Source organism: Lissotriton helveticus, chromosome 3_1 (assembly GCF_964261635.1).
Source record: "Lissotriton helveticus chromosome 3_1, aLisHel1.1, whole genome shotgun sequence".
NCBI lineage: Eukaryota > Metazoa > Chordata > Amphibia > Caudata > Salamandridae > Lissotriton > Lissotriton helveticus.
The window spans coordinates 1378521863-1378536116 of NC_136061.1; the positions used below are offsets into that span (position 1 = coordinate 1378521863).

At 41.5% G+C, this 14254-nt stretch overlaps 1 protein-coding gene across 2 annotated transcripts in view; it reads left to right on the forward strand.

Annotated features, from left to right (window-relative positions):
* MGAT5 (alpha-1,6-mannosylglycoprotein 6-beta-N-acetylglucosaminyltransferase) overlaps positions 1-14254 on the forward strand; it is an 863195-nt gene that overhangs the window by 603334 nt on the left and 245607 nt on the right. For both annotated transcript variants that reach the window (XM_078682019.1, XM_078682020.1), the window contains exon 11: positions 5808-5941. In XM_078682019.1, coding sequence (XP_078538145.1) covers positions 5808-5941 — 134 coding nt within the window. The remainder of the gene's footprint in view (positions 1-5807; positions 5942-14254) is intronic.

Below are 14254 nucleotides of genomic sequence, written 5' to 3' on the forward strand. Positions count from 1 at the left end.
TTTCTTTCGATTATCTCCCCCTTTCATCCCTGTAGCAACCTGTGAGGGATTCCACACCCATGGACAGCTTCTCCCCAGAGTCAACCAGTATTCTTACCTAGTCAGTAGGGCCCACATCTGCAGCCCAATCTCTGAGGCGTGGAGTGAATGTGGGCCTCCATTCTTTGCATTGGCTGCAGGCTCTGTAAACTTTATCTGTGATCTGCCTTTTGGCAAGATAAATCACCTGTTTTAGCGAATGATGTGTTCCTTTATTCTCCTTGCATGCTGTAGCAAAACCTTCACTCTAGTAATGGCTCAAAGCTGTAGAAGTACGCTACTTCTAACTTAACTCATGTATCCAAGACTGCCTACAGGGTCAGGTGTACTTCCTTTTAGTAACTTTATTTCTACTTTAACCAACTAGTACTCTTTTGTATGTTTGGTATTCTACGACACCTATAGAAACAATAATCATAACAACTAAGAATTATGCATTTCCTAATTAAGCAATTTCTATTCACTCACACTTTCACTCATTCAGTACCTGTAAAACTCAGAGGATTAGCTTCTCTCTATATGGCTGCATCAAATAAATACTAATTAAAATAGTATAATGTATCTTAAGTCCTTCTTGTTTCTTCTTAGAAAGTCTCTGAATTTGTTACCTTTGAAGTCTATCAACAAGGATAAAGAGTCATGAACCAAAAAAGCTTAATGTCTTTTAAAATGTTAGAAGGTGCAGAATACACTATAAAACTTAAAATATACACACTTTATCCACAAAGAGATTCGTTAGGCTAGTTTATTGTTACTGGAATCTGCTGATAAACCTATTTACACAGAAACTCCAACAAGGACTTCCTTCAGAATAAACAACTTGCAATGGAACACTAAACTCACCAAAAAAATGGAACAACTTGCAGTGTGCACACTAGAAAATAGGCGGGTATGGACTAAAAATTAGAAATTGTAGTAAAAAAAAAAATTCTGACAGGAGCACTGAAGAAACACTACTCTCTTCATGTAGCAACAGTTGAAGGGCACTTTGTCAGAGGCTCGCTGGAGGGAAGAGGAGATCAGCGTGAGGGGAGTCCTGAAAGTCTAGAGTGCTAACTGCTGAAAGCGGGGTGGGGCGCCAAACCCAACGAGTCGGACAGCATCATGAGCAGTGTTCCAGATAATGAGAACAAGAGGTCCTCACTCCGTTTCCAAGGTGTTTTGGTGTAGATTGCAATGGCATACAGTGGGGTGGTTCAGGGTGGAGTGGCGCAGAATGGAGTAAAGTGCATTGGCGTAGAATGCAGTAGAGTGGCGCAGAGTAGCAAAGAGTTTAGTAGTGGAGAGTGCAGTCTTGCAGAGTAGAATGTTGTAGAATGCAGTCACATAGAGTGCAGTTATGTAGAGTGCATTGGTCTAGAGTGGAGTGCTGAAGAAAGCAGTGGCATACAGTACAGTGGTGCAGAGTAGAATAGAGTGCTGTAGAGTGCTGTGATGTAGAGCGCAATGTGTAGAGTGTAGTGGTGCAGAGTAGTTGACGTAGAATGCAGTGGTGCATAGTAGAGTGCATTGGCATAGAGTAGAGTGATGTAGAGGAGAGAAGCGTAGAGTAAATCGGCGTAGGGTAAAATGGTGCAAAGTGGAGTGGGGTAAAGTGGAGTATGCATGGTATGATAGAGCACTACCACTACAGACAATACACCTTCAACTGAAATGATCATTGCATTTCCACAGACAGTTTTACTGATGCAAGTATACAGCGCACAAAGGATAATGAGTGGAAATGTCATCACCTAGTGCATTGACTTGTTTTCATCGTAATAAAATATGTGTTTCCACCACACTTAAGAATTACCATAATTACCATCCTTAGCCAGCATGATTGTCACATAAATCCTCTCACTTTGAAGTCCGAGAAAGAAAAGTAGTCACCAAGCTCCATCGGAAGAAAGAGCCAGACATATGACCTCTGTCCAATGTGACAAGAACAATATTTAAAGTCCTGTTTACAGAAAGGCAACATTCCTAAGGGTACAGTAAATAAGGTATGGGACGCGAAAGACACCAACCCCAAGATGGACAGCCAAAAACAAATAGCAAATGGAAAGCAAAAATACGTGAGTTACAAACCAAAAAGCCAATGATTAGCAATGGGCGGAATGCATTCCCAGGGAAGCTTTCTGAATGTGCCCAAAATATTCTTAGCAAACCACACAGCTGCACTGCCTGGCAGGCTTCGTGTTAAAAAGGATTGAAGTGAAGCAGACCGAGGACTAACAATTAAACAGCCAGTACCCTAAGCTTTTCCGAACATTTGTGAAGACTGGACGCCTGCCTTACACTCAAAAGGAGCGAATTGCACTATTTTGCTGTTAAGACTCGAAAGGATCTACCACGACCCCAGCTTTCATGATTAAATGTCTGATATCTTAAAAGGCAGGTTTTTGGGAGAAAGTGTGTGACAGCGAATATTTAACAATCTTTGATGTCAAGCGAGTCTTGGTAGAGTATACGATGCATGATGGGACAAGATTTGAGTTGATTTGTACTCCCAGATTCTTTAAGCCTGCAGATGGAAGCAATATTGTTATGTCAGATGTGGTAGCGAAATTCCCGTTAAGGTGGCTATCGGACTTATACGAATTCAGTTTGAGGCAATAGGTGTTCATCCAATGGCAAAAACCCCGAAACCTGAGTATATGTAATTACTGTATGCATTTTAAAAACCTATTATTGAGCATAGATGTTACAGATTTATTGCAGAAATTTTCAATATGAAATCTGTATAGTTATGGATAACATTTAAAATATATATATATTTTTTTAATTAAGTTTGTGATTATTGTGTTTGTTCTATAACTCAGTAATTATTCGACCGTCATTAAGTGAAATTACGAAATGGGCATATGGCCATTGCTTTACATGTCAATCATGGAAAATCAAACATTGCCTTTTTCTAGCAAGGAAAAAAAGAGTATGATCCTATTTTTGCCACAAAAAAAAGGGGATGTGTACTTTAATTCTTCAAAAAGTGTTTTCCCTTCACACGAAAATGAGTATATTTAATATTTGTGCGAAACAGCGTTTCCAAAGAATATATTGTATGTTTGTCCTTTTACTGTACCCGCATACAGACATTTTCATCTAGAATGTGTTTTTCCATGTGTTTCCTTGTGGGAGTAAGATTGTAAAGCGTGGTAGCTGCCAACAGTGTTGGAGTCTTTCTTGTTTTTTTTTTCTTTCAATAGAGGCCTAATTTTAAAAAGCGTATTCCTCTGTTCTGTGCTAGAATTCACTGGGAGGAAAGTGCAATTTTTTGCAAGCTCTAATTCACAAAGAGATTACTCGTGTGCAAAATGAGATACCCGTGAACAGATCAACTATCCCCCATGCATCTGTTACAATGCAAGATCTGCTCTTTGGGGAGCTCCTATTCATGTAGCCGTGAAAAATGGTAGCGCATCTTATTCTCACGAGCACTGAAATTTGCACAGCCTGGTCTGTCTTTCCTATGTAGAAAACTGTGTACTTAAGTGGTTAGGAAGGTGCATAAAGTTATGTTTCTACCCAGAAGGAACCTATATGAAAATTGCTCCATTTTTTACACCTGTGGAAACCAAACTTTACATAGTTAAGCCAAAAGTAGATCCTCGTCCTCGCCTTGTTTCAGAAGATAAGTACAGAGGTGTCGATCCTACAGTTTCTCAAAGTAAATATGACTTTTAGAAGCTGCAACGTTTTCCCTCAAATTTTGCAGATGTCTGTGCTTTGTAATGTAAAGTCAAATATCACAGAAATATGCCATATGAGGTAAAAGCCTTAAGGGGTGCAACTCCTTATGTAAGACAGGTACTTGTGGTAGGCTTGTAGGTGTTAGTCTAAAGTTGCAGGATTGAGTTTATGTCTTCAGACTCGTAGATTCCTGACTAGAGATAGAGAATAGTATTTTACAGAACTTGCCTGAGAAACTAAGCCTGGAAATGGTAGTCCACATCTAAATGCGAGCCTTATCGACCTGGATTGTATATTGCAGTAAGATCATAAAGCAGATAGCTTGGGGCCTTAGAAGTGTAGACGTTGAGCCACAATCAAACATATGCCAAATACAAAAAGGAGTTTACATGGAGGGGCAAACTGTAAAGCAAGCATTGTTTAACAGTTCCTTGCCTGTATGATATATGAACTTGGCACCTCACTAGATTGCCAAAATGGAAAGGTCTCTTGTTAAAACCCATTTTTTGCAGACGCAGAAGCCATCTTGAGGAGCCACATTCGCCCCTTCACCCTCAACTCTTTCTGACCCTATACATTTGTGATAACTGCATAATTTACCCCTAAACTAAACTGTATCTACACAGAAGCCTTTGCCATACTCAATTTGGATAAACTGATCACTCGCCACAGCTTTTGCGGGACAATCTGCTTGACCACTACTGTGGGTTTCTCTTGTCCTGCTTCCTTTCCTTTAATATGTCTGGGAGGCTTGAAACCTACATCTTCCATTACCTGATTTCTACTATAATTTCAAGGTGGACAGAACACCGCCTCCTACCTCAACAGCACTTCAGAGCAGATGGCTCAAGGTTACTACCAAAACAGTGAAGAGCTTAGTGGATGGAAACTCAACAGTCACTCAAGGAGGAACATGTCAGACTTGAGCAGCATCCAAAGCTCACAGTCCCTTCATCTGAGGGCAGAGACCGGTGGGTACTGTTTGTCAGAGATTGCTGGCTACTTAGAAGACACGGGGATTTACACTGGTGCCGTAGACAGGCTTACCCTTTAGGCTCTAGGGTTTTTGTATGGCCCAGACGTGCATTCATTCTTATCCCATTTGTAGCTAAGCTACTACAAACACATAATATTTTGTAAATTGCCTTCCCTGTCCATCTTCCCTGTAAGGCTTTTAGTCACTCCTCTCCACATGCCCACAAAACGTTACATTTTGGAACGAGCAAGGATATCAAGGCCCGTTAAGCAAGAATAGACATGGTGGCAACCAAAAAGTGGCGGAGAAAAGCGCACATACTAGCCGGCCGACAGTTCAGAGATCACAGTAGCAGCTGAAGGGCAGAGAAATGGCTGGTCTGTTGAAGGTCGGTGTATGAAGGACATAAAGATGCCATCAATGTGGCAGACCTGAGCACTTTTTGTAGAATGGATATGTTTTGTTCGCTGTCATGTAAACCAGCATTCTGCAAGGAATAGGATCATATCAGTTGATCATTAAAACAATGCGTGCATCTCGTTTGCTGATATATTGTCCTGGCGTTGGATTATCAGCAATTTGCCAGGTGGCTAGCATCCCGCGGAAAGCACATTTATTTCTCAGTTTTGTATTCCAGAGCTACAGCTCCTGCTGTAAAAGTCAATGAAATATGAAAACTGTTGTAATGTAATATAATGGGAGCATCTTATCTCTGCTGTGCACAGACATATCACTGGCAGATGCTCAGTGCCCCCTTCCAGCCCATTGCAGGCTGCATCTTTCTGAGCTGTACTTTCAGGTTTGGGGTTTTTGTTTGGGAAGCGGGGTATTCATGGAGCTTTTGTCAACATTGAAGAGCAGGTGAAATGGATGATCCAAGCTGAGACTTGAAGCATTGCCGGGTGCTGTGCTGATAAAGCATGATGCCTACATTCAGCCTATTGTTGTATTACACAATGATGGGGACTCGGGAATAACGAATCTAGGTTTCAGATATATGGATATTTGTGATCATACCAGCAATATCATGTAATTGAAATCAACTACCTTGCATAGCCTTGTTGATAAATGTATGTATCCTTGTGTTGCCCACTTAACCGTTGTTCTCTGAATCCAACAGCTCACACTCCAGATAACAGCTTCCTTGGATTTGTGGTCGAGCAACATCTTAATTCGAGTGACATCAAGCACATCAATGAGATCAAAAGGCAGAACCAGTCTCTTGTCTACGGCAAGGTTGACAACTTCTGGAAAGTAAGCTTTTTCTTTGTATATAGTGTCGGTGTACTCATAAAAGCATACGATATTAAAGGAATGACATTGTTTATGATATTGATTATTGCAACTCTTACCTGCAAAAAACATAATTTGAAGCACCTCAGTTCATACAGTATCCTTATACCTTTTGTGTTTGTATACATGATATGTGCTTGCCTTGCTAGAGAAAGCACACATTGTGCAAATGTGAAACTACCCGAAGTATCCTCGTAGGTGAACAGACCTGTGCTTCCTAACATGTTTTGCTACTTCAGATTAGTTCCACAAATAAGCCCTAATAAAGTTCTTAGATTGCAACTGATTATGTTTGCTTTTGATTGAGATAAAGCTTTATACGTGATACCCGAAAATTACCATGTGGAGTAGATAGCATCTTAATATTTATATTCAGATCTGAACGCTAGAAATGTGTCATATTTGGAAAATAATGAAACTAAATTAAGACCATACTTTAGCCACTTCATAGAACCTGCATTTTCCAGTTTTTCATGACCTTTAAACTTTAAAAGGCAGTTTAACGGTGTTATTAGCAGGAAGGCACCTACCAGTAGATGTAATGAAAATCATGCTGTCTCTCTGTGTTATGAGATTATCTTCCCTCCCCCAGTCCTATGCACTGAGGCACAGAGTGATTCCTGCATTCAGAGGCTACAATGCATAATTCAAATTCTGCAATCCTGGCCATAGCCCCAGCCCAAGGCCTTTTCAGAGTAAATATAATCTTTACAGGGGCTTAGAAAACAGAATAAAGTGCGAGAGTGCGCTATGTATTAAGACTCTCCTCTTCTCTGTATGTTAGAGAGCGTCTGGGTTTTCTGTGGATTCTTGTTGCTTGCACTATCTGTCTGCATCTGCAGCTTTTAAAAAAAACGTAATACATCACTTCTTAGAGCAGAATCTTAAAGGACCAAACAGGCAAATCCTGACAAGCACCGTACCCATATACCAGGCCTCTTTTCCTGCCTTCACTATGTCAGTGAACGTTTTTGTAGGTGTGGCTGGTTTTTGAGGACATGAGAGGGTGTACAGGCTCAGGATCAATATCTTTGGGATGTCCCGGGAAGCTGTCATTACCAGATACCGTTTTCCCCTGATGTGATGGTGGACATAGTTGCTGTTTCGGAGCGGGAGGTGGATTCACTTACCACTCGCTCCCAGGATGTGTAAGCCTATGTGAGAATAGTGGCTACGTTCCATTTCACGCCCACTGGATTTTTCAAGAGGGCCTCCTCTCACAACATTGGCATCTCACAGGTACGCTGGCCTAGATGCTTACATCAGGCACTGAGATACATCACAGAAATGTGGACCAGTTTATCGGCATGCAACAGTCACTGGCTCGAAAGGCAAAGTGTGCATAGAAATGTTATGCCTTTCCTATTGCACTAGGTGCCATTGACTGCGCCCACATGCACTTTAGCAACCTCATCATACAGCACATCACATCTTTATCACATCAGACACAACTGGCACTCCATCAATGTGCAGGCTCTCTTTGTTGGAAAATGTAGCTGTCATAGGTGCTTTGAGGAAAGACAACATCCACAAAGCTACCCCTGGCATCAGTCTCCTCTTGCACCTCATTTGGTTACTGGGTATTTTGGTGATGTATTTTATTAGTAAGAAAGACAACTCACAAGGGGCCAGTATTTTTATCTGCAGGGGGAATCTCAAACATAATCACTACACTTGAGTATGCACACATTACCGTGACATACATTACATTACATGTAAATAGGCATGATGTAGTACAAATAGAATAGAGGCCCCTTAGTTAAAAAAGCCCATTCCTTTTTTGCAGATGCTGGGTTTGCTTCCACTCTCAATCTCCTTATCCTACAGACATTCAACTACTGTATCTCATCAGAGATACAATAGGGCACACATAGGTACACGATTCATTATTAAATGCACTTTTGGGGTCCCTGAGTCGTGGTTCCGATGTCTTGACTGCACATGAACTGTGGGGTTACTGGTGTACTCCCAGAAGTTGTATGTGATATTGTTTTAGCCTGTTAAGTGTTGTTCAGCATCACCACATCACTTGGCTTCCATATAGATCTTGACATTTATCTACGCCCACATCCAGGTAACCGGGATGGGGTACTGAACAGAGGTCAGGATATGCAGGTGTGGGAGTCAGCTTATCAACTCTTTTTTTTTTTTCTTGAATAGATAGATTGGTTACTGATTCATGTGATTGGACAGTCTATTGTTGGTGATGAATGGTGGGCAAGTAACACCCTGTCCTTAGATACCATCCTGAGACAACTCTGTTTACTTCACATAATGTCGCCAACTAACATGGTATGCTCAATTTGAAAAAAAGGTTTTCAATTTCACAAACACTGTGACCATTATCAATACCAACACGCAACCACAATATGTCACATACTACACGCATATTTTAGGGCAAACACTCATATTCTAACTTGGTGCTCATACTTTAGGTACACCAACCACCTTTGCTTTGATTTTGTCATTGTATCATATGTTGAGTTCTTGTAGTACATGTTGGGTATTTCCCTCCTGCATGCGGAGCCTTCGCCCATAAGTGGAGGCTATCCTCCACATGTGGAGTGGTGACTTCTTAACGTAAGAAAGAGAAAAAGACATACAGTAAGAGGAAGTTGCATATTTTTGAGTCATTATGCGCCATTCTCTCCTTCAAGCACCATCCTCTTCCATCCTGCTTCTTCTTTGAAAAATCTTGACCCCAGTATGGCTGAGGAGCATGACAGTAAGGGTTCCCATTTCCTGGGAAGGAGTTGAACATCATCATTGACGGTGGTCATTGATCAGTACCGTCCGCTTTATAGGGTCCAAATACACAGTTGAAAAATGCGGCTCAGGCCCAATTCTGGTGAGACATCATAATACGCTGCAGTGCAATGAGTGTCCTGACCTGGCTGGGGAAACTGTTTAGCATGCGCTGAGAGGACCTTTGTCGCTAGGCTACAATTCAGGCACGGCACATTTTTGAGCTTATCCTCCCAGCCACTTACGCAGCCCCCCCATACATGAACCTATATTATGGGCAGTATTTATGTGGTTATAAAGGAGCGAGTCAGGTCGGTCACATTTCTTTCAGGTGTGTACGTAAGTTACATGTAGCAACTATATGAACTTAATACTGATTATTTTGACTCCACTCCTAAACTGAGTGCGTGGAGACATGTAAGTCTACAATTTTGTGTAGCTTAACACTCGGAGTTGATGAGTAGCCAAAAGTAGTAAAGTGGAAGAGTAAATTACACATGTACATTTAATCATAGGTGTAAGTTACCTGTGTGAATAGCTCCAATAGCATTCACAATAAAAGGTATTCAAATGCCAAAGTACTTCAATGCATCCAAAGTCCAAGAAGAAGAAACTAAAAAGAGATCAAAAATAAATTTGCATCTTCTTTTGAAGAGGCTGCCTTTTAGGAGCATTAGTAATGGAATATACCTTCAGATGTGGGTTGAGTCGTCTTCAATGTATTACTGTAGACGGCTGAAAACATTCTTCCTTGTCTTCCAACACGCCCCCTTTGTCAAACTTGAAAGCCTGAGTCTCCTGTGGAAAGTTTGCTTGCATGCTGCGGAGCATGACTCTTAGAAAGCATGGACTTGCATGGAGTAAAATTACCTGCAACTAGAGAGAGCTCCTGGTCAGTGAAGCATTCCGAATTAACTGTGATTCTTGGAAATGTGGAGTAGACATTTACACAATTTGTGGGGACAATTGGTCACCTTGAACTGTTGTGTTCTGCTGTGCGCTGTTCTGTCTAATATCTGAACGTGCATACAATTGTAGAACATTATAGTTTGAGGAATCGTGTGGACGTATGAAGCATTCACAATTAACTGATACAATTAGAAGACTGTGAGTTTTCTGCTTCCAGTGCTCACTTTCGCACAGAGGCCTCGGTACCTGGAGACCTGTACTGAAGCTTTCTTGATTTGCAAGGAAGGTGTTCCAGCACATTAAATTAAGAGATTTCAGCTTTGAGCACACAATAAAACAATTCTGGTGACAGGTCTTTCTTGTTACTATTTACGTATGCTTGAACAGATGCTTTAATTGCGTCGTTAAAGCATGCTGAGCCCTCATACTCTGTTGACCCAGGGTAAGATTTTTTGCAACAGTGCAATAGTTTATAGTTTAGTAACGCCTTTCTTTCAAGTATCTCCATTTGCCAACTCTGATAGCTACTTTAGTAGTGACAAAACCCCTTTGTTCTTGTACAAACCACAACTTTTAATTTTCCTTCCCAGTCTCGCCATCTGCTTAAAAAAAAAAAAGTGGTTTTAAACGGTCACTTACCGATGCCTAGTTCATGTGAATGTTTTTCATTCTCTAATATCTACTTGCAGGAAACATCGAGTGAGTTTTAGGCTTTAGATGCACTTGTCGCTAGTTCCATTTATGCATAGCTCTGAAATCGTCAAACGGGCTTGGAGCACTCCCATTACTTATCATTGTTTGGGTTTTTATTTTATTTTTATTTATTTAGTTTGTATAGCGCAAACAGCTACCCAACAAAGGGTTTCCCGGCGCTGTGATTCAGTTATGGCTGACCGGACAACTGACTTAGATGTTGAATAGCCATGTTCCACATCACTCTAGTTTCTTGGCTTCTAATTGGTCAGCTCTCCCCTGCTTGCATCATGCCACCTCCATGCGCTTCCAGTGTTTGTCCCTGCCTCGGATCATGGTTTCCTGTCTGCGACCAGAGTCCTCCCACTGGCTGCACACTCCTGCATGTACTTTTTCCCATGCTCTCTATTAGAGTGCATGTGTCTGCTGTCCATCCTGCTCCTTTCCCCCATCAAAGCTCTTGCCCCAACCTCCCTCCTCCCCTTGTCCATTGTGTTGCTGCTCCGTCCCTCCTCCCCTGCACTTCCCTCGTGTTGCTTACTCCGTTCTTCTACTATCTATTCTGTTGCTGCTCTCGCCCTCCTCGTCATAGTGCTTTCTTTTCTTGACTTTAAGCCATGTTGCAAAGCAGCCTACGCTGCTGTGCAACAAGCTTTAAAACAAATTGACAAAGCCAAAAGATCTCCCATAGGCGAAATCGGTTGGCTTTTCCAATGCTTGTTCTGTGTGTACAAATGCCTCAAATAAATGAGCTTACACTGTTTTACTTAGAAATTTTGTTGGATTGGTATTTGGAACCTCGTGGCTCAACTGGCTGCCCATGTAGTTTCCAAATGTAAAAATACAGTTGACTATATGTGTATAACAATTTTTTCTCACGTAGATATTTTATTATAAATGCCCATGGCACCGAGTCCCACTAGATATTGTTGCATACTGCCATGGTCTGCCTGTGCTTCCAGCTGTATCATTTTGTTTACTGTTTTTATCTTCCCTCTGCCAGATAATTGCTAGTTGAGCAGTATTCTCTTAGGACTGTGGGTTATAAACACCCCAGTAGTCGTCATTGGAAAACAGAATACAGTCTTTTGGGACACTGTTTCTAGTATTTCTTGAATGGTAATCAATTAGTATGCCGATCATGTCTGTGCGCGTTGTAACATCGTTTAGCGCTATATAGTGCCTGTCCCAAAGTCTTACCACCTATCACTAGCTCTTATAAACATTAACAGCCTTTTAATCATGACTTGAAGAAGGCTAGGTGCTCAGCGGTATCGATGATTTTTTTTGTTGCCAGAAATATTTTAATTAGTTGAATTATGAGGGTCTTGTGCTCTACTTGCGCCAAGAAACCGTCCCGGTGTATGTGCGCGGTATAAAAATTTTAACATAACATTTAACATACTTGCACACATGGCTTTTCACTCTCCTTGGAACATGTTGATGTAAAGAACTGCGTCTTTTGTCAACCTTGCTCCATTTTGATATCCGGGTATCTTCACTGCACCAAACCTTACCTTATGTCACTTTTCTGTGTTTGTGCCACTAAGAACCCACAAGCTCATGACACACTCAGTCATAGCAGTTATAAGATATCTTCCCCTGGGGGACTTAGTTACTGTGTCTAGGCAGCTTCCATTAGGATCCACGGTGCCTAGCATGACGCTCACCTCAACTGCCATTACAATAACACCTGGAAATGCCAGCAATGTTGTTTATCTAATAGATTGCTGTATAGGACTACTTTCTTGGATAGGGCAACCCCTCCTTATTTTCAAATGTTAAATGATTTTGATCTCCCAGTTAATTTTAGAAGATATAAAAAAATCTGCTAGACATTTTTTAAATCTATAGCAAGTCTCCACATTTTCGAAAGAAATATGAAAGTTAAGTCATTTGCACTATTGGCAGAACAGTCTATGCTGCAGATTTTGGCTGTCATAACCATGACTGACTTCTATATGGCATTGTGTGGTCCAGTTCAACTACAGCCTTCCATGCACAGTTGTATGCCTGTTAATCTTGTTGTGTAGCATAGCAGGGAAATAGGGGATCAATTCAACATATGAAACTCTGAGGGACACTATCTGTTCCAGTGGCAATACTTGAAATCATTGCTTGCGTGATGAAATGCCCCTACTAGCATGGTATCGCCACACTCCGAAGAAGGTGAAAAGATACTTTTAGTGTAGCCTTATAGCCTGGCATAGTGTCCTATATCGGCCCTTAAAGATCTACTTCAACATTAAAGGCCTGAACCGAAAGCTACAACCTATAACAAGGGAGCGGTAGTTCTTCATTTTGAAAGAAATAAGTGCCAGGCCCTCATCAGAGGCCGCGGCAGCTGCACCACCCTTTGCCCCTGCCAGTATGGCCATTGACAGTATCAACACAACTTCCACCAATCAGACTCTCACAAGTGTGAAAATTCAGACTATTTCAGGCCCCCAGAGTAATAAGAATGATTGGGCAGCAGGTATTAGTCATTTTTAATGTTTATTTAATTTGTAAAAACTGTTGTGCTCATCTCTAACTTAGACAAACAGTGCCACCAGTTGGCAGATTGTCGTAAGTGCTGGTTTTAAGTACAGGTGTCCAGCGCCAGAAACCACTGGCTCAAATTAAGAACTGGGGAGCGGGCCTTAAATGGTTGATTTAGACTGCTTCGGCCGGCTATAATTCTGCTAGAGCATTTCACTCTTTGAGGGTGGAATGTCTTAATTAGAAAACAAAGGCCTCACAGGAAACGGGGGAGCTTGAATCCTCCACGGCTCCCAAGCCTTTGTTTCACAACTCTTTCTGTGATTGTTCAACAATTACAGCCTCGAGCAGAGCCACAGCTGTTAACTGTTGAACATACACAGCAACACACATGCAAGGAGTCTGATGTCAGCCCTTTGTTCTCCTTGGGCTCGGCTAAACTGCTTTTTTTCATTCCGCTGGGATAGAGACCCAGGAGCCGCCCATAATTCTCCCCGCCCTTCTTCTCAGGCTTCAATGACCCGTTGAGCTGCCGGAGGAGGAGCGATGTCTTGCATGCCCTGGTCCACATCCTGTACCTCTCTCTATCCCTGTCCAATCCACATATCCTGGAAAGGTAGGGGGAGGGGGTTAGGACATTTTAATGGTTAGAGCATCAGTCGTATACCAGCTTTTATAGGCTTTTGCTGCACATTCTCTTCAATGGAGCTTTCAGCATTCCAGTGTTGAACTATCAGATAGGGTTTTACGTGAAGGTGTAAAATGAGCCCCTACACAAATGTTTATATAATCCTGGCATATCCCCTCTCAACCATAGCGAAACCTCCAGGTGTGCAATGAAAAAGCCTTGACGTTTTTAAAAGTGATTTGATTTTCTGTATTTTATTTAAATCCTTTTTCAAAATACTAAGGTAACACAAATGTTAACGATCCACAGAAATGTATGAAATGATGTCACAGAATTTTAAATATTTAGGATGGGTCTCTACACCAGGATCTTGGTGCACTATCTAACAAGCTGAAACCTCCATTCATTCTGGGGTATTAGGTCTCTTTATTGGCAAACATGTAAAACCTATACGTGGAAATCTAAAGCAAAGATCAAAATAGAAGGCATGATCCAAAGCATACCTGGCAAGATCCCTGTCAGCTGACACACCTGTAAGGACTGACTGTCAAACAACAGCACTCCACTTACTAGAACTGATAGGCCTGCCTTTGACGAAAGAAGCGGAAATGTAAGGAACCGAATGAAAAGTGCTACTTCCTCATATGTTAGGACTCACTCACGCTGTCCTCATGGCCTGGGACACCAAACGTCTCCCATTAATGGGGTGAAAATTCCGTTTGTGCTCCCTACTCGCGATTAAAGCAACATCATTTGAACACAACCAAGGAGAAGGGGAAGTGTGATAATACATCTTAGTGTTTTTTTGCTTTATTTCA